At 38.2% G+C, this 21,914-nt stretch overlaps 1 protein-coding gene across 2 annotated transcripts in view; it reads right to left on the reverse strand.

Moving 5' to 3' along the window:
* The window catches only part of Dennd1b (DENN domain containing 1B), a 225,071-nt gene that overhangs the window by 119,158 nt on the left and 83,999 nt on the right, over window positions 1–21,914 (reverse strand). The window contains exons 6-10 of one of the 2 annotated variants that reach the window (XM_038349158.1): window positions 13,882–13,951; window positions 13,026–13,106; window positions 7,440–7,499; window positions 6,073–6,126; window positions 2,778–2,888 (exon numbers count right to left, since the gene is read on the reverse strand). In XM_038349158.1, coding sequence (XP_038205086.1) covers window positions 2,778–2,888; window positions 6,073–6,126; window positions 7,440–7,499; window positions 13,026–13,106; window positions 13,882–13,951 — 376 coding nt within the window. The remainder of the gene's footprint in view (window positions 1–2,777; window positions 2,889–6,072; window positions 6,127–7,439; window positions 7,500–13,025; window positions 13,107–13,881; window positions 13,952–21,914) is intronic. The other variant, XM_038349159.1, reaches the window with a different exon arrangement.

Below are 21,914 nucleotides of genomic sequence, written 5' to 3' on the forward strand. Positions count from 1 at the left end.
TCCTTTGTGTGTTTTAGTGATTTCATTAAACTCTTTTTAAAAATAGTTTTCTTTTAATTTATGTTATGATATAAGACCTTGACCTCAAATGTTACTATGCATGTAATTTATTGCAGTAATATTTATTCAGACTGCATATATGAGAAAACTGTTTAAGGTATCAAAGCCATTTCCCCATTTAATGAGATTATGAAGGCAAATATGAAATATGTTTATGTTATCAGCCCCACTATCCCCAAAGTAAGCCAAACGACAGCTGTAACTTAGAGATGGTACGTCTAGTTTTCATGGGTTACCATAAACAATTCAGGAAAGCATTCTGTTTAACCATAAACTTTATTACAATCCACTCCTTTTTGTTTGTTTGTTTGTTTGTCTTGTTTTTCGAGACAGGGTTTCTCTGTAGCTTTGGAGCCCATCCTGGAACTAGCTCTGTAGACCAGGTTGGCCTTGAACTCAGAGATCCACCTGCCTCTACCTCCCAAGTGCTAGGATTAAAGGCCTGTGCCACCAATGCCAAGTTACAAATCACTTCTTAAAATCACAGATCTTGACTGTCAGTAAAACTGTATGAATAATCACTGAAAATGTATCCGGTGCTAATGTCAATCATTTCCTACATGTATGTCTTCTTAATCTCAACAGCAAACATAGCATATCAAGATAGCTTTTCTCAAAAAAAAATAGCTTTTCTCTCATTTCACACATGAAGAAGTTAAGTTAAAGAAAGGTTACTGCATCATTAAGAGAGGGCAATAAATTAAAACCAAGAAAGATACTAGTATTTTCATAAACCTATATTGGGATTTGTTTTGTTTCCCTAAGCAGCAGTTTCTCTTCCCGCACATGCTCACTACCAGCTTTACTCCAGCCTGTTTGACTTCCTCCTCCTTAGAGAGGCATTCCTTCCATCCACACACACTTTACACAAAACACAAACCAGCCATTCACCTCCCCGACTGTACATACGCATTTTATCTTTTACACAGCACTACACATTCCATATGGCATAATAGATGCTTATTTGTCAACTGTTTATATATTTCATACCAGGTAAACGTAAGCACACACGCTGGTCTTGGTTGTCTTACTGATGAGTTTATAGTGCCTAGGAAAGTGCCACACACAAACATTATACACATGGATGAATTCCTAATCTCTGTCATGAGAATAATTCCCATTAGAAATACTGTCAAATCTTGAATATTTTTAGGAGAAACAGCAGGAAGGGGATAAAGAATGGAATGGCAAACCCTGAGTGGAAGAGTAAAACATTAAAACCCAAATCATTCAGGTGGATTCTTCAATGGCTCTTTAAAACTCGTGAGATAAAATAATTACTGGAGCCAGTCATTACTTATTACTTATTACTTATGCTGTGGTATATCTCCTCATATCTATCTTTAAATATCTTTTAAAATCATATAATATCTTTAAAATCTAATTATTCTCAAGATAAACATTTTCAATTTGGAAAATAATGAACATAATAATCTTATGTACTTGATATCTAGGGTGACAGGTGCGGCCCCATACAAGGACCTGTTTTGTCTCACACTGTGGCTCTCCAACAGCTTTTTTTGTCTTGGGTTGGTGATTTCATGTCTCTGAAAACTCTTGTTTTTTGGTTTTTTGGGTTTTTTTTTTACTTTTTTATATTTTATGTTTATAGTTTTAAGTTTTCATGCACATCTGTATGTGTACTACATATGTGCCTTGTGCCCACAGAGGCCAGAAGAGGGCATCAGAGACCCTAAATCTGATGTTACATACCATTGTAAGCCAACATACAGATGCTAGGACCAAACCCCAACCCTCTGTATGTATAGGAAGTGCTCTAAACCACTGAGCCATCTCTCCAGACCAACAAAATACCTTCCTTATGACTAAACACTAAGTTGAAAACCTGGAGGAATCTTAGAACTCTATTTAGTGTAAAATTCTACAATATTTTAAAAGAATTGTATTCCTATTATAAGAGAATAAAACGTTAAAAGTAGATTTTTATTTTATATGAAGTAAATTTATGAAGAAACAATTTAATATAGTTTTAATATATCACAAATTACTCAAATCACCTAATTTGTTTTACACATTTTGAATCTGAAAATACTTAAATTTTATATTTAATAAAGAAAAACAGGAACTCTAGCAAAATACTGAATATTCTGAATAAGAACAGTCCTTTCTATTCCTGCCTTTCCAACAGTGATGAAGAGCTTCCAGAAGAACACTGAAGTGACTGCCATAAAATCTGTGATTTATAAAAAATGCTACTTTGACTTTTAAGTTATTAGCAGCCTGAAGAGCTCCTCCAAACCAGAATTATTATAGAATCTACTCCTAAGCCCCATAAGGCAACAAAGATGAATCTGCTCTTACCAGGTTAAGAGAGCAGCTATTCTCACGGGCCCGCAGTTTCCTTCAAGTAGCTCCAACGGAAAAAGCCACAAGTGAATAATAAAGACCTCATAATAGCTCTGAAGAGTTCTCTGTGTGATGAAGGCACTAAAATGAACTCCAGAGACGTTAAAAAGGGGGGTAGGACACCTCATTTCCTGATAAGGGAAAATAATTAACCTGACTTAATGCATCTGCAACAGCTTCTATAAATCAGACTTTTATACTTCAAGAGCCAGATTAAAACCATATATTAAAAATATGTAGATACTGTCTTTTAAGTACGTGCAGCACAGCTCTAAACCTGCAGACGTTTTCAGGTCTTTTTGTGAAGCACTCAATACGTGTTATTCACGGGAGGAAGTGTGAAGACTTACAGTGCTTAATTTGCTCGAGGTAATAATGATGCGCCTCTCGTGCAGCATGCTGGCGTACAACCGCAGCATGTTGTTCACGTCCACGGCAACGAAGTACTCTGTCAGGTTTCTCTGGACAAGAGAAAAGAACTGTTTGAGATACAGTTCACAGGAATATGAGGGAAAAGGTTTTATAGGTTTACCAGTCGTAAAGTTCAAAAGAAGATATTATTAAAGTGGCATTCGTTAATAATAATTAAAAGTGATACTCATCGGCTGCCACATAACATGCCACATTCTACCATCATCTAAAACACTGCCTGTTCTATACAAGTATTTCTCAAACATGAGCACAGGATGGATCCCACACCCTCAGCACACCACCATTTTCCCAGCTCCAGCCAAAGCCAACTTAACTATTATCTTTAGAGCATGTATCCAGGGACCCCAGTTTTAACCAAATACTACTGGTGATTCACATATATACTGATGTTTGTAAAACTGCTACTCTGGAAAAATATATTTGAATTACTTCAAGTTTGTCATTGCCTCTCCAGTGCCTAGGCACCCAATGGAAGAGGAGGACTTATAAACCATCCTTTGTTTCCTTATTAAAGAAAACCTCTAGGTTTTACCCCTCTTCAGGCTTCCTCTTTGTTCCTATAATCAAATATAACCATGATGCTCTAAATCGATTCCTCAATTTAATACATGTAATACTTCCACTATAAAACAAAGCAGGGTGAGCTACATTAACAGTGCCACTTAGGACCCGTCCTCAGGAATTACTTTCAACTTACTGTTTAAAAAAATAAAAACCTTAGGCATTTTAGAGAGAAAATATTTTAATGCACAGAAAGTATAGAGTATGGTGGGCAAAGATCTGAAAGGCTGAGTTGGGGTATGGGGGCAAGAACATAAGAAATCTGCCTGTTTCTTCAACTTGTAAAAGGCAGGGATTTTGACAAACTGTCGATCATGGCATCTCAAATGAGTAAAATCTGAAGTTTCAGTGAGTGGTATTCAGCCTGGTGGGGAGAGGCTCACTTCGCACTGTCTCAGAATCTCTCTTTACCTCCCAACTCCACTCCACTGCAACATTACCTTTAGAACATGAAACAGTGGAGAAAGGTCCCCAGCACCCAGCGCTGCCAGCCGCTTCCTTTCTGTTTCTCTCCGCAGGACAATGGGAGGTACGTCAGTGGTAAGGTAAACTTTATTCTGTTCTCAGTAGGCGGTGATTAATGGAATGTTTGATGCTTTAAATAGTGGAAAATGATAGTCTCCAAGGATGAAACTCAAGCTCTCAAGATAGCTTAGCAGGTAATGGCACTTGCCTTGAAGCCTGACAACCTATTTCAATTACTGGGACCCAGATGGTGGAAGGAGACGATTAGATCTCAAGAACCAACATCTAAGCTGCACTAATTCATTCATTCATGTTCTCTCTCTATCTCGCCCTCTGTCAGTCTTCTTCTCCATCACTCCGTCTCCCCCTCCCCACTTCTCAATGTATTAAAAATTAAAAAATAAAATGGAAACTAGTAGTCGTTTGCTAGTGAATGTAACCAGAAAGAAAAACAGAGTAACTCTGTATGAGACTCCCAAGTGATAAGGTCATGGCCATCTGAATCCTGATCCCATGTCCATCAGGTACAAAGGTCAGGGATTCATCATGAGACCTGAGAGCTTGGGTGGTCTATCCTGAGCCATAGTGTACAATCAAGTTTATGCAAAGTCTTTTGATAGAACTTATCTGAAAAACCCTTTCAGTGGAATTCATGGCATTGGATGTTTACAGAGTTTTAATTTGATAGTCTTGATTTGATCAGAAAGTTTACAACTGGGGGCTTGGGAGATGGCTGAGCTTGTAAACACTTGCCACACAAGCATGCAGACCTGACTTGAGATCCCCAGCTCCTGTAATCCTAGCGTTTGAGAGGTGAGCCAGGGGGACTTCAGGAAAAACCGGTAAGGTCCAGCGCCAGCCTTTCTCACAAAACAAGGTGGGAAATGACAAGACACCACTGCTGACCTCCAGTCTCCTCATGCGCTCATGTGTGTGCATGCACATGATTACAATCACATTGCTACCCATACATAATGAAAACACAAGCAAAATTTACATGTGTGTGCATGCACACGATTACAATCACATCGCTACCCATACATAATGAAAACAAGCAAAATTTACATTTGTTTTGAGCTATACATTTTTCTCTGTTCCTCTCCCCTCCCCTTCAACCCTCTCCCATGGTCCCCATGCTCCCAATTTACTTAGAAGATCTTATCTTTTTCTATTTCCCATGGAGATTAGATCTATGTATGTCTCAGGGTCCTCATTGTTGTCTACGTTCTCTGAGGTTGTGATTTGTGGGCTGGTTTTCTTTGCTTTATGTTTAAAAACCACTTATGAGTGAGTACATGTGATAATTGTCTTTCTGAGTCAGGATTACCTCACTCAATATGATGTTTTCTAGATCCATCCATTTGCCCGCAAATTTCAAGATGCCATTATGGGAAATTTACATATTTATAATCGCCAATCACTCACTATTTACGTTTGAGAAAGTAAATGTTATAATGATTTGAAAACTATACCGAAAAATAGTGCAATCTGAAATACACACAAGAATACCTGAAGGAAATCTTCTAGTGATTGTCCATTGATTTGATGGTTTATAACTGATTTATTTTAATGTTCTAAGAGAAACCGAAGTGGGTATTTTCCTTTTCCTACAGTTATCAAATGGCATGGCAGTACATCCACCATTTCTACTTATCCATGAAAGCTTAGACAGGAAGTACTAACTTGGATAACGCTCAAGAAAAACAAAGTATTTCCGGTATAGCATTATTACTTTTTACAAGATCTTCAATTCTAATAAAATGCCTACTGCATAAAATTAAAACCAGGAAATCAACAACTGAGACACTAAGATTTAAACAAAGCTACAGAGAGGACATCTAAAACTCAATGATCCATTTACTACAATAACTATAAAGTGGCACATTTTCCTGCAATCTTTGTTCCCCACTGGAAGAAGCCACACCTCAACACCCCCTCACATTCAGACAGCCAAGCTCAAGAGCTACCTGGGTGTGGAGGCCCTATCCAACCATCCCAGTGGCAGACATTATTTTCTCCTCATCAGCACGAGCATTACAGAAGGAAGAGTAGGATAGACACATGGGAAGGAAAAGGAGAAGTTGCCCTGGTTCCTTAATCTTTCCTAATTTCTCTGCAGAGAAACAGTGGGAACAAAGTTAACATTTGTAAGATGAAGACATTTTAGAAGAATTCACAGACACTTACACTCTCCGGGATCGTAGGGAGTCCAGTTATGTCAGGGGCAATGAAACAGGAGTTCTAGGCAGCAATAATAAAGCACAGAGGGACAGAAAATTAAAATTTGATATTCCATATAATTTGCAATAAGGATCAAAAAGAACACTAACAGATGAACAACCTAAACTTGAATGTGAGAGAATCTCACAGGAATTGGCAAATGCAAACAACTGTACAGTCCCATACCAAAAGCAATGGTCAAATCAGAGACTCTGAAATTGGACAGAAGCAGAATAAGAATCTGTGTAAGTATTAAGACCAAAAAAAAAGAATATATTTCCAAAAGGTTACACATATAGAAATATGCCTATGAACATGTATTTCAAAACATATTTAGGTAGAGTAAAAAAAAAATAAAAGCATGCTAATTAAGAGTCCGTAAAATCTACTGACTCCTGGGTTTCTATGATAAACGATAACAAAACTTTTGTAGCAACTGCATTACTTAAAAAAACAACAATAAAAATAATCTTTAAAAGATTAAAACTTAAAAATATATTTGCTGCCAGGCAGTGGTGGCACATGCCTTTAATCCCAGGAATCTGGAGGCAGAGGCAGGTAGATCTCTGTGAGTTCAAGACCAGCATGGTCTACAAAGCAAGTTCCAGAACAGCCAGGGCTACTGTTACAAAGAGAGACCCTGTCTCAGGGGGGAAAAAGTATTTGCTATCCAAAACCATGAACTTTTTCATATACCAATAGATAAATACTAACTTCCAGAATACATAAAGCAATATTATGAGATATCTACATGAAAAGGATGAGTCTCTAACCCCCAGTGTCCCCAAAAATGGTCCCCTATTTTATTCACCCAAATCAAAGTGCAATCATCAAACTGCTTTATTTTTATTAATACTTTTATTTTCTATTTATTTTCTGTTCATATTATGCTCCAAAATCATTTTAATATCTTCATTACATAGAAATATATTTAATCTTGTCTTATAGCTAAAGATTAGAACAGAAACTTCCAGCACTTCAGTATGTAAACAGAGCTGAACAAGCACGATGCTGATTCGCAGTCACAGTTTTCCAAGGTGAAGAACAATAAGTCCCAAGATGACCTGGTGACAAATGAGAAAGGTGACAGGGCCTCGAGCACGGCATGCACTTCAGCACACTGCCGAGAGGGAACATGCAAGCTTGTCTATTAAACCCCTTTATTTGGATGTGCTTCACATTATCCCGTTTCATAAAATTAAGGAAAAAAGAAAGTTCAAATGGAAATCATTCTAAATGATTATTTTTAAATAGTCCATTTTCCAAAGAACCAGAGTGAATAAATCAGAAAAAATCAAACAGTGATTTGAGAAGCCAGAGTCCTGGTCACTCACCAGCATCAGTGAGGGTTGATCTTTCAGAACTTGCTCACTGGCAATAAATAGCTCTTGGTTCTTATGAGAGAAAAATGAGCATTTTACTTTCAAAGGGAAGCTTACCTGTGTGCTGAGACAAACCCATGTTGCTACATTATACAATAAAAGCACTAGAGTGACATTCATCCTGCAGGACACTCTACATTCTGACCTGCTAATCTAGTCTGGAAATGTCCTGTACAAAGTTTTGCACTGTGAGTACAAAGGCAGTGGATATTTAATGATTTTTAAGTACAGTTTAAAAACACAAACAAAAATATATAAATATTAACTTTACATAAAATCTGCAATATTCCAGTGATAAATAATCACTTCCAAGACTTCCAATAAAGACTTCCAAGATTATCAATTTTAATCTGTGAGATAAAATTATCTCCAAGTCTAGTTCAATACAACTACTTTAGTTTTTCTTTTTTTTTTTTCTTTTTCTTTTTTTTTTTTTGTTTTTAGAGACAGGGTTTCTCTGCAGCTTTTTTAGAGCCTGTCCTGGAACTAGCTCTTGTAGACCAGGCTGGCCTCGAACTCACAGAGATCCGCCTGCCTCTGCCTCCCGAGTGCTGGGATTAAAGGCGTGCGCCACCACCGCCCGGCTTGCTCTAGTTTTTCAAACTGCCAATCAGTAATGGATGGGACTAGGTGCATAGTAATCTGTTGTTGACTACAAAATAAATTATTATTGAACTTCATACAAAAGCAATAAATGGATTTTACTAGTATGTCAGATAACTATAACTTGAAAACAGCTTCATAAGATTTGGAAGCTATTATAGATTATCAATTCAAAACTGGCCAACAGGTATATAGAAAGGTTTTTCACATCACCAAGCACTAAAGAAATGCAAATAAAAGCTCCAATATGCTACTTCACTCCTGCTGTAGAATAACCCCTCTGTATGCTGTAAATATGTTTTATTACCATTGGTTAAAAAAAAAAAAAAGCTGAATTGGCCAATAGCTGGGCAAAACAAAACCACATGGGAAATCCAAGCAAAGATAAGGGAGAAGAAAGGTGAAGTCAGAGAGAAGCCAGTAGCAGCTGGAGAAGCAAGATGTGAGGTAGCAAGCCATGAGCGTCATGGTAAAATATAGACTTATAGAAAGGGGTTAATTTAGTTGTAACAGCTAGTTAATAAGCCTGAGCTAATAGGCCAAACCGTTTGTAATTAATATTAAGCCTCTGAGTGACAATTTTAAAAGGGCCTCGAGATCAGGCAGGACAGAAGAAGCCTCTGTTTACATACTTCAGTTCGAAAAATATGATCAAGTAGATGAAAAGTAGAAAGCACCAAGGTAGCTGTAAAGAGAACACTAATATATTGCTGGTGGAAATGGAAATATGGGAAACAAAATGGAAGCGTCTCCAAAAGGTAAAAATAAAATTATCCTACTGATGCAGCAATCCCACTCTTGAGTGTGCACTCGAAAAAAAGGACACGAGTAAATCTGCATAACATGTTCACTGCTGAGGCACTGCCCCCTTGTTTATGGAAGCACTGCTCACAATAGCCAGGAAATGGAATCAACCTTGCATTCCACCAACACATATACATTCTAAAGGTAATTTTATTTATACCCATGAACAAACATGGCAACTACTATCTAGCTATTAAAGTGAAATTCTGTCATTTGTGATAATATAGTCAAATTGGAGAATGTTACACTAAATAAAGCAATAAAAACAGACACATGATTCCACTCATACATACAATAAAAAAACCTGGGCTCATAGAATCAGATAGATATCATAGCATACTCCATCAACAAATACAGTTATTCTATTAAAAATCAAATAAAAGCTTGGAGCACAGCTCAGTGGTAGATGGCAGGGCCATGGGTACCATATCAAAACAAAAAACACTAAATAAATAAGACCTGAATGCAGTACATTTTGTGAAGATTTATTTAAATTCATATGATGATGTGTCTTTGTATATATATATATACACATGTGTGAGGGTGCCTGTGGAGTTCAAAGGGGGCATCAAATCCCCTGGTACCAGAGCTACAGGCAGCTGTGAGGCACTGACTTGGATGCTGGGTATGAAACTAATCTACAAAAGGGCCTCTACCTGCTGAGCCATCTCTCCAACTCCAGAGTACATTTTTACTGCTTAGTAATACCTTACGACACCTGCTTCATTATTTATTAAGTATATTTTCATTGAGCACATAAATCTTGAACTAAGTATTTGTATTGCTTTATAAATATAATAGTTTTTTTTAAAAAAAATATGTCTTCTTTTCATAAAATCCAGGCCTCCTTTGATGTCCTCCACTTCTCCTACCTCTCTACTACATTCCGACTAACCACGACAGTCTCTGCGTTATTTGGAATTCAATGACCTGTGAGTCTTGAGTTCCTCCTTACCTGAACTTTTCTCTAGTTCTCACCTGATTTCCTTTCTTTTTTATAATAGTCTGTCTCGGGGAGCAGATCAGACCTTTTCCTTTATGCTCCCAATAAACTATTAGATAGCAACAGCTACGCCTGCTGAAGACTTCTCAATCTGAGTTCAACATTCCATGTTCTCCTGAGCTTTTCATTCCATAGTTTCCAGTGAAAATTTGATTCTATGCACTATGGAGTTTGCAGCAAAGATTTGAGGAAAAAACAAACATGGTCAACTGTGTGGTGAGAACTTCATAAACAGAAACAGGGCAGCTTCTAAAGTCAGCCAAATTCCAAACAGGCTTTGGATTGAAAAGAAAGGTTTGCATTCACTTAAGATTCTAACCAAAACAGTAAAAACAGAGTGTGCTGAGGAATATTATTTTCAAGTGTGTGACTGTTGCTTATGCTGCATTTGTTTAACTCTATGAAGCTGTGATTCTTTGCCTGTCTAAAACACCTGATGTGCTACTAAAGAGATGAGCTGCCAATAGTAAAGCGGGAGCAAGGATAGGTAAGGCTAGCAGGCAGTGTAAACAGAAGGAAACCGATGACCAAGAGAACAAGGAGAGGAGGACCTCAGAGGTCAGCTACCCAGCCAGTCACAGAGGAAGAAGGAAAGAAAGGGATATAGAAATAGGGAAAGACGGGCGGTGGTGGCACACGCCTTTAATCCCAGCACTTGGAAGGCAGAGGCAGGTGGATCTCTGTGAGTTTGAGGCCAGCCTGGTCTACTTGCCTCAAAATAAACAAACAAAAACCCAGAGGCAAAAGGTAGTCGGGATAATTTAAGATAAGAAAAACTAGCAAGATACAAGCCAAGCTAAGGCTGGGCATTCATTACTAAGAATAAGCCTCTGTGTGTGTGATTTATTTGGGAGCTGGGTGGCAGGCCTCCCCAAAAAACAAAAGAATAAAATGTCACACAACAAGAGTGGAATAAAATAGTGAGACAGGAAAGAAAAACTTGGAGTAAAGCTAAGAGGATGACCCTGAAAGTCTAAGCCAAAAATTTGGAAACTGACAGTATAAAATGGGGAGTTACAGGCAGCCATGGTAGCTACTTGGGAGGCTGAGACAGAAGGATTGCAAATTGGATGTCAGCCAAAGCAACACAGTAAGGCTCACAGCCAGAAGGCACTACTCTGTCTCAAAAAAAAAAAAATTTAAAGGTTCTTGGCTACTTTAGCAGTGTGAGGAAGGGATCCATCTCATGGAATGGTTTTCCTTAGGGAAAACCTAAAACTATTATTCTGCAAAAAAGATCTTAGCAATAAAATAATTCCTAATGACATATTGATATAACCATAGATCAGAACCTCGCTCGGCCCTCATCAGTGAAGATTCTTCTTGCAATAAATGGGAAGTGACACAGAGACCTACAACTGGACAATGTGCACAAAACGAGAGACTTTGGAACACTCAGTCCTAAACAGAATGCAGTTATCAAAGCCTTCCCCTCAATGCTCACGGGTCTATGCAGCAGAGGAAGCAGAAAGACTGTACAGTAAGACGTGATGGATGGATGGATGGATGACTCCGAGGAAACACTGTCTTCCAAACCCAGCATGACTCATGTACATATGAACTCAGATACTGTGTCAGCAGGCACAAGGCCTGCACAGGTTCAAGCCAGATAAGACCCAGCACTGAGAGAGGGAAATGGACTCGAAGTCCCACCTCTAACCAAGAAGCTATTTGCAACTGACATCTACCAGGAAAAAGAAAACTAGTTTTCTCCAATGGAGTGACACTGAGTATACCAACCACCCTTTAAGGGGGTCCTCATTCCTAGCTGTAGTTGGCCAACATAAATGAACGCCTTGGATTTCTTTTGGGTGTGTTTTGTTTTGTTTGGGGTTTGTTGTGGTTGTTTGTTTGTTGGTTAGTTGGTTCAGGTTTTGTTTTTGTTATTGTTTCGGACAGAGAAAGAGCATGAAATTGGACATGTAGGAAGGTGGGAGAGGATCTGGGGGGAGTTGGGAGAAGGAAAACTTTGAACAAATACAGTGTATGAAAAATGAAAATGAAAACAAAATTTTAAGGGCAGGGGTCTCCATGATGGAGTGGTGGCCTAGAATACCTACTGCCTAGGGGACCACTAAATTGTTTTAAGTTACAACGTGAAGAGTTACCATTTTTTAAACAGAGAATTAATAAGAGTTTAAGGAAGTTTTTACTCTGACAGCGTTGGAAGACAGAACTAGAAGGAGAGAATCATTTAAGTAGATCTGCAAAGAAACTGGATGGGGGTGCGACACTGGGACCCAGAAATGGAGTAAGAGAGCACAGCGATCCATGCAGGACAGGGCGTAACAGGCATGAAGACGGTTATTTCCAAAGAAAGAATACAAGAATAACAATTTCATTATCACTCAATACTTCAAAAAGCCTCACATGAACAAAGATTAAAGCTGAATTTCCTCAAAGTTTTTCTTTTCCTATTAATTTTTCTTCTTTTTTGAAAAAGAAAAAATCAACATATTTGCAAGAAACAATGAAAGTTTCATTAAATAAATCTATTTTATTTAAAAAATTAACAAAATGTATGAATGAAACCTCCATCATTATCTACAACTTTAGATAATTACAAGTCCCCACAATACAAATCCTGGCATATCAACCTAAGTATATAAAAGGGGCAAAGTTCACTAAAAGTCTCCGCAGAAAATTGGCACCATAGCTTGTTGTTCACACGAAGGCTGGTCACATTCCAGGATTTCATAACTAACCTGGAAGGTATGTTCCCATGTAAGGAAAGACAGGACATTTTAGCTGGAATCTTCATTTTTCATGTTACTATGCAACTTTCTCTTCTAAAGCATGACTCATTTCAGGAGAGGTTTTGAGTATGTGTGCATGTATGTGTGTACATGTGGGTATATGATTTTATTACGTATGGATTTCATTTTGAAATCCAGTGTTCCGTACAACCAAAATATTCCCACAGATTTGCCTACTGTCAGCACATGATAGCTTTTCTTCAATTTAACAGCTATAATAATATGCAATACAAGTTATATGAATCACACCATGTCACAAATCGACATTAGCACTAAGCAAGGCTAACATAAACACTGGAATTTTCCTGGAAACAAGGTGACTTGGCAAATGCATCCTGGATTGTCTCCAAAAAGAAGGTATAAAGTACATACCACACTCAAGTTGACAGGCGTGTTTGCCTTCGGTACTGGGTGGTTATAGAGTGATTTGAGAGTTTCATTCAAATCATCTTCCTGAAACAAAGAAAGGATCATTTAATACTTAAAATACATAGGAAGCAAATAATTAAAAATATCCTTGTGCATTACTAATAGGAATGTAAAATGGTAAAAAAAAAATAGCAGAAAATAGCATGTATGATCTTTCCTTAAATAATGAAACACAGAATTATCCCAATTTTCAGTATTTACACCTCCAGACATATCTTAAAAACAACTGAATGTAACTACCAGAATAGGCTATTTTGTTTGGACGTGGAGCTTTATATGTGCCTGGTAAAGCTCTCTACCACTAACTACAATGGGTCTAATGACAGAGGAAGCTGAACAACCATTTATGTTCAGATGTCTTACAATACACACAAGGTAGATGCAGCTTAAATGTCTACTAAAAGATGAATGAATAAATAAACTGTAGTGTAACTCATGCAGTGAACGATCCACCAGCTTTTAAAAAGTAGAGGATTCTAGGAGGCGGCACAGCAGTGGAACCTTGAACATAGTGCAGTAAAAGAAATGAGCAAGGACAAACATCGGTGGGTCCACCTGTGTGGGGCCCTTCTGTTAAGAAGGCAAATATAGATATTGTGGCGGTGCCAAGGAAAAGAAGAAAAGTAAATGGCAAACTATGGTTTAATGAGTGAAGCTTTTGGGTTTGTCCAGGTATGTTGTATTGGTGATTAAAAACAATGTATGTGATAAAAAATTACCTTTGAGATGACAACACTGCTCCTTCTATGCTGTGTATATTTAAACACAATAAAGCAATAGAAAAAAAAAGTCAGCTTACCAGTTCCTTCGCCAAATAGTCTGCCAGAGTGTTGAGAAGCTTATAGTACACTTCAAACCACGGCAAATAACTGGAAGGAGAATTTACGGATATGTAAAACACCTGGAGTTTATAACTAATAAATAAGCAGGGAAATGAAAACTGAACTGATATTCTTTAAAACACATTGATCCTGGAGAAAAGAACTAAGCCCATGTTTTCTTTTACTAATTCCAGAAAATATATGACTATTAATATAATGATATTAGTTATATATGCTTCCACCTTAAGTCAGTGGCATCTGCAAAAGGACTTAATCCTATGTCAAAGCAAGCAATGCATAAGGGTATCAACAAGTTAAAATCTATGTCCAACTGCAGCTACATGTCACTTTATTGCAGAGAAGTGAGACCTTAAGAAATGTGTCCTTCATGTGAGTGTCCCAAAGTGCATTTATATAAATTAAGATGTTGGCAATGTCACAGGGCCACCATTATACAGTGGCCTATGGTTGACTTATACAGTATATAGCACACATTTGAATCTCTTTATAAATACTTCCCAGTTGATACATAATGCAACAAGACCACTTATACAATTAATTCTTCAGAAACTATGTAACAATTATTAAAAATAAGGCTTACTCTAAAAAATATGCATTTTCAATGACAAAACCAATTATGATTCAAAATTCATTTTGCTATGTAAAACTATTCTTTACTTATGTATTTGCTTGTTATTTGCTTTCATTATTTATTTATTTATTTATTTTCAAGCAGAGTCTTACTATTTAGAACACACTTATTTTCTAATTCAGTTTATTACTTTTTCTTTCATTACAAATCAACAACAGCCTAGGGTCAATGAGATTGCTCAGTGCCCAGATAAAGAAAGTGCTTTCCATGCAAGCATGATAGTATGAGCTCAACTCCTGGAACCCACATAAGAAGGAACAGAAGTGACTCCCCAGAAAGCTGCCCTCTGATGACAGGCACATACCCACACTCCTGCTCTTTACTCATATACAGTAATGGTGGTTTTAAATAGCTGAAGCATGATATACATGAAGACAAATGTATGTTTATAATGAACAAATGGAAAAAACAGACTATTCCACAGAAGAAAACTTTAAAGAGCCTTTGTCCCCTCAGACAATAAATAAAAGAGTGTGCTAACAAGCTAAACTTTTAAAAAGTAACTATTGGAAAACAAGAAAGAGGGAAGGCAAGATAGCCTGTGGGAACCCTAGTTCAATTCCTGGAATCACACACTGTTGGCTGGAGAGAACTGAATCCACAAAGCTACCCTATGACCTTCACACATACTCTACAGCCCGAGAGCCACCACCACAATAAAAACACTTTGGGGTAGGGGAGAAGAGTTTTCAGAAATTCTAAAAGATGGGGGGGGGGAATCTCAAAACATGGAAAGACAGAGAATAGTATAAGAAAATTTCCTGGAAACTAGAATAAAAAGACAGAAGAAGAGCTAAAGAGAGGAAAAATACCACAGCACCAGCCTGAATCAGGCGGCTCCCAAAAGAAAGAAAAGGGGGCATTTCTTACAATATTAGCAAAATAGCTCCCCTTCTGCAGACCTGAGTCTTCTGACTGAAGGAGGGATGATGTGGGAGATGAGGAAGCCACACTTCAGTTTCCCGTGAAACTCAAGGATACAAATAGAAAAAAAAAAAAAAAAGTGTTTCCAAGAAGACAAAGAGATAAGACACAAGAGGACCAGCTACAAATGTCACCAAACTCCTCAACACAGACCCTGCAAGTGAGACGGTGAAAGCTTTCCAAGCAGAAGGAAGGAGGCCAAGTGTAAGGGCAGAGTAACAGCATGCTCAGTAATTCCAGGATTCACGAATATCCCTCCTGGCTTCAGGGAGCTAAGGGAAACCATGAAAGAATGCAGGGCAATGGGAAACACAATAGAGATCACAAAGAACAGAGAAGCCCAGGGCCTAAGGTGTCCAAAGGTTTAGGACCCAGTTTGACAAGAAATGAGCGTGCAAGCAAACGTTGGACAGGTTCACAGTAGGCATGTTGATGCTTTGTGTGGGAACCTAGAAAACTCTGCATATATTCGTGATACCTCTGAAATCATTTATGGAAGTGAAAATCAGAAATATTAATTAAATTATTTAATGGCTCAAGCCCTAGTGATTATATAGCAATTCAACTATGTCTTTTGAAAAAAATACAATAATAATCCTTCATATTACAGCGTTTAGACAACCCAGTGTGACATGTGCTATCCCGCCATGGTTTTCTACTCAGTATGCATCTGAAGTCATTTGTTCCTCAGGTCACACCTGACAGAGAAGCAAGTGCATCAACTAGACATCTCCCCTACTCCCTGCCCCTCCTCCAAATCCAGTCACAAAACACCCAGGAATCCTGGGACACAATGAAAAGATGAAATCTACAAATAATGGGAAGAGAGGAAGGGGAAGAAATCCAGGCCGAAGACACACACACACACACACACACACACACACACACACCAAGAAAAAAAAACAAACCCTTTTTTTAATAAAATCATAGTAGAAAATTTCCTAGCAACAAGAAAGACAAGCCTATCAAGGTACAAGAAGCATACAGAACACCAAATTGACTGGACCAGAAAAAAGTTTCCCATCAGCATTTACTTGAAACACAAAGCATACAAACCAAACAAAAACAACTGGGGGGAAAGGGCTATTAAAAGTTGCAAGGGGTAGCCTTTCTCTTTCGTTTCTGGTCCCAGGAGCCACAGGTTACCCTGCAGGCATGGCCAAGAATAAGAACCACACCACATATGACTAGTCCCAAAACGGCATCAAGAAACCCTGCCACAAAGATAGGATTCTCTAAAGGTGCTTGCTGACTGGTGCTTATTTACATGTGTGTCTGATCGTCTTTCTGAACTCAAGCAACCTTCCTTAAGTTGTCGAATTCTTCGTCTCATTCACACACATACAGTGCACTGGCACAGAAGAGAGGCTGTCTACAGCACTAGACTGGAGGCCGCCCCATTCTTTCAGATCCTCAGATCCCACGTCCAGCAGGCAAGATCTGCTGAGGTCAGCTGAAAACTCGAAAGGGTTTTGACCCCAAGTTCTCAAGGAACATGTGCTTTGCCATGAAGCACAACAAACAGGAAAGGTCTGAAGAAGCAGGCAAACAATACAAAGGCATTGAATGCACATGCAGAGGCCATTAAGGCCCTTGTGAAGCCCAAGGTGATGGAGTGTAACCACAAACCTAGCCTTCTTGCTTTCATTGCTCACCCCAAGTTTGGGAAGCAGATTCTAAACTACATGGCCAAGGGTATGTAGTTTAGACTATGACATAGACTATGTCAAACAAAGCCCAAGGCTCAAACCAAGGCAATGGCCTCAGCTCCAGCTCAGGCTCACAAAGGTGTCTGAGTTCTCTGTGAAGGCCCCATAGAGAGGTTTCCGTCTGCCAGTGTGAAGACAGACAGACTGATGTGACACACCTACACACAATAGTATATCAATACAACAATAGAAATATCAGGAGGCCAGTGCCCTATGCTGTTTTTGCAAATAAACTTGAGGCAAGATCTGTATAATGATTTTAAAAGGATGCAAGGGAAAAGGACCAAGCCAAATATAAAGACCTATTAGGATAATCCCCGACTTCTCAGGTGAGACTCCAAAAGTCAGAAAGGTCTGTGTGAACAGAGACTGCTCACTCATTTCCCGGCCACCCAGACACAAATAATCACACAGAAACTATATTAATTACAACAATGTTTGGCCAAAAGCTTAAGTGTATCCCTAGCTAGCTACTATATCTTAAATTAACTCATTTCTATTAATTGTGTATCACCACGAAACTGTGGCCTACCAGTAAGTTTTTTGCATCTATTTCCTTTGGCAGCTACATGGTGTTTCCTTGACTCTGCCTACTCTCTATATATATTCCTGTTTGGCTATCCCACCTGGTTTTACTCTGCTATGTCATGGGCAAAAACAGCTATATTCATCAACTAATAAAAGAAACTTATATACAGAAGGGCATCCCACAGCATTTTCCCTTTTCTCTTTAAATAAAAAGGATTTAACTTTAACATAGTAAAATTACATATAACAGAATAGATACCAAGCAAGAATTAAAGTTACAATATTTTTTGTGAGTCTAATGTTTTATATCTAATTTATCTTTTATCATAAAAGGCAGGAGGATCCTTGTGAGTTCGAGGCCAGCCTGGTCTACAAGAGCTAGTTCTAGGAGAGGCTCCAAAACTACAGAGAAAAAAAAACAAAAAAAAGAAAATTGTAATGATAACTATTTGTATTCAACTCTTCAAAGACCCCAGAAAGATATAATGTTACCTAAATTAACAGGAAATGAATTGTAAGCAACTTCCAAAGTTCTAGAATTGACAGAGACATCTCACTATCTTCTGGACAGATGTCCTATACTCTCAGAGACCACAGAGACCAGATCAGACCATTATAGTCAGGAAAATGTTCAATCACAATCGATAAAGAAAGGCATTCCAAGATAAAACCAAATTTAATCAGTATGTATCTATAAATCCAGCCCTACAGAAGGAGCTAGAATTAAAACTTCAGCCTAAAGAAGGTAACCAAACCCAAGAAAACATAGGATGAAATAATTTCAGAATAGCAAATCAAAAGGTTGGGGAGACACATCACAACAAATAACGGTAATCAACAAACGCTGCTCTCTGATCTCCAAAATATATAAAGAACTCAAGAAACTAGACTTTAAAATGCTAATTATCCCAATTAAAGATGGGGTACTGAACTGAACAGAGAATTCTCAACAGAAGAAGTTCAAATGGCCAAAAGACACTTAAGGTCACGCTCAACCTCCTTAGCGATCAGGGAAATGCAAATCAAAACAACTTTGAGATACCATCTTACACCTGTCAGAATGGCTAAAATCAAAAACACCAATGATAGCCTTTGCTGGAGAGGTTGTGGAGTAAGGGGTACCCTCATCCATTGCTGGTGGGAATGCAAACTTGTGCAAGCACTTTGGAAAGCAGTATGGCGGTTTCTCAGGAAATTCAGGATCAACCTACCCCAGGACCCAGCAATACCACTCTTGGGAATATATCCAAGAGATATCCTACCATATTACAATAGCATTTGTTCAACTATGTTCATAGCAGCATTATTTGTAATAGCCAGAACCTGAAAACAACCTAGATAGCCTTCAGTGGAAGAATGGATGAAGAAACTGTGGAACATATACATATTAGAGTACTACTCTGTGGTAAAAACAATGACATCTTGAATTTTGCATGCAAAATGGATGGAAATAGAAAACACTATTCTGAGTGAGGTAACCCAGACCCAGAAAGATGAACATGGGATGTACTCACTCATACTTGGTTTCTAGCCATAACTAAAGGACATTGAGCCTATTATTTGTGATCCTAGAGAAGCTAAATGAGAAGGTGAACCCAAAGAAAAACATATAGTTATCCTCCTGGATATTGGAAGGAGACAAGATTGCCGGGCAAAAATTGAGAACTTGGGGGTGGGGAGGGATGGGGCTAAGTGGAGATGGGGAGAATTTATATGTGAAGGGGAGGATGGGGAGAGCTTGGGGGAATGGGATGGTTGGGATAAAGGAAGGGTGGACATGGGAGCAAGGAATTATAGATCTTAATTAAGGGAGCCATTTTAGGGTTGCCAAGAGTCTTGACTCTAGAGGGGTTCCCAGGTGGCCAGGGAGATGCTCCCAGCTAAGTCCTTGGGCAGCTGAGGAGAGGGAGCCAGAATGGCCAGATTCTATAGCCATACTGATGAATATCTTGCATATCACCATAGAACCTTCATCTGGTGATGGATGGAGATAGAGACAGAGCCCCACATTGGAGCTCCGGACTGAGATCCCAAGGTCCAAATGCTCTGGGCTGAAATTAATAAAACAGAAACAAAATAACAACAAAAGAATCAATAAAACAGAGGTGACTCTAAGAAAAATCAAAAAGATTGACAAAGTTAGCCAAATTAAATAGAAGGCAGAAAAAATATTCAATCTAACAAAGTTATAGATAAAAAGGGGACATAATAACAGACTACCAAGGAAATTCAGAGAATAATAAGAACATACCTTTAAAACCTGTACTGCACCTAATAGAAAAATCTAAAATAAATAGATACATTTCTTGATATATAACACCTAAAAAAGTTAAATCAAGATCAGATAAACAATTTAAAATGACCTATAACTCCTATTAAAATCGAATCAGTATTAAAAGTCTCCCAATCAAAAAGAGCCCAGGGCCAGTATCTACCAGAGTTTCAAAGAAAAGTTAATGTTAATAATCCTCAATTTATTGCACAAAAGATAAACAGAGGAACATGGCCCAAATTTGCTTCAAGACCACAGTTACCATGATACCTAAAACACATAAAGGCCCCACAAATTTCATTTACGAACATAAATGCAAAAATACTCAATAAAATACTTGCAAGCCAAATCTAAGAACACACCAAGAAGATCATCCATGATCAAGTGATCACATCCCAGAAATTCAGGGATGGTTCAACATACATAAATTAATAAATGTAATCCATCATATAAACAAACCAAAAGAGAAAAACCACACGATCATCTCATTAGATGCAGAAAAGGCTTTGACAAAATCCAACACCCTTTCAATTCAATCCCCATCACAACTCCAACACAAGTCTTCACTATTTTTAGAGGACAATTTTCTGCTTTATATGAAGAAAAAGAAAAAATAGGATAGCTAAAATAACCCTGAATAAAAAAAGAACTGCAGGCGGCATCACCATCCCCTACTTCAAGTTCTACAGAGTTATAGTAATAAAAGCAACATGGTACTGGCACAGAAATAGACAGGTTGATCAAAGGAGTCGAACTGCAGAATTGAAGACCCAGGTATGAATCCACACACCTATGCACACCTGATTTTTTTAAATAAAGAAGCCAGAAATATACACTGAACAAAAGATAGCATCATCAACAAATGGTGCTAGTCAAAGTAGATGGCCGCAAATAGATCCATACTTATCATCCTGCACAAAACAACTCCAAAGGAGTTCTCGTGTTCACATTATATTTCTGACTCCCACAAGATCATTCCCTGACACATGAGCAAGTACTATAGCAACAAAGAACAAAGTGAGGACATGTGTGGGTTCTCAGTGATGAGCTGTTCATTACAATAAATCATTCATTTATTTTAATAAAAACAGCACTCCTGTCTAAGTGGAATTGGTCTGTAAAGATCCAGACATGCTCCTAAGAACAAGAGAAAGCAAAGGCATTTCTGCTGCAAACCCACAGCCATGCAGAGCAGAGACTGCAGACTGGCTATCTACAGCTGCAGCCAACCAACCCAGGGCTCTGTTTTCTACACCAGCAGTTTTGTGGTTGTGCTTAATCTAATACACTGCCAGTGTCCAAATCTAAGATAATATATTTGAAAAATCTTGCTCCTCTAGAAATATTAAGGACTGGACTCTAGCCACACAACATTCCTCTAACAGAGCCTGGGGCCGAGAGGTGTTCCTCTGGGCCGTGTGGTGTTCAGCACACTGCACTTTCCTCAATTTTCTATAATGAGGCGCCTCACCTATTTCTCCTTTGGGTCTCCTGGCTGTTGATCCCTGAAGCAAACTAAATCCACAACCCACGACAGGAAGCAAATGCTCAGCAGAAGTACTACCTCTGACCTCCTACCTGATGGCCCACGAAGGGAGAAAAGAACTCCGGGGTTTGAACAAGATTCTATTTCACTTTTGTGGCAAAATTTGTGGCAAGATAAATGACAGCCCTTTTTTAACAACATTTTGTCTAAAACTTTTTACTTGACTGTAACGCATACAATAAATATTATAAATCATCTATGCTTTCAAGGGTAAGAAATACTCTTGTGGGTTTTAATTTGTGGGTTGTTCCGTTTTTTGTATTTTCTTGGCTAATTTCTAAGCAATATTTGTTCAAAGCAATCTTCACAAACATATAAAATCTAAATAATTACCAGTAACTTAAATTTTCCCTTCTCTTTTTGTACTTCCAAACATACTT

This window comes from Arvicola amphibius, chromosome 12, assembly GCF_903992535.2.
Source record: "Arvicola amphibius chromosome 12, mArvAmp1.2, whole genome shotgun sequence".
Classification (NCBI taxonomy): domain Eukaryota; kingdom Metazoa; phylum Chordata; class Mammalia; order Rodentia; family Cricetidae; genus Arvicola; species Arvicola amphibius.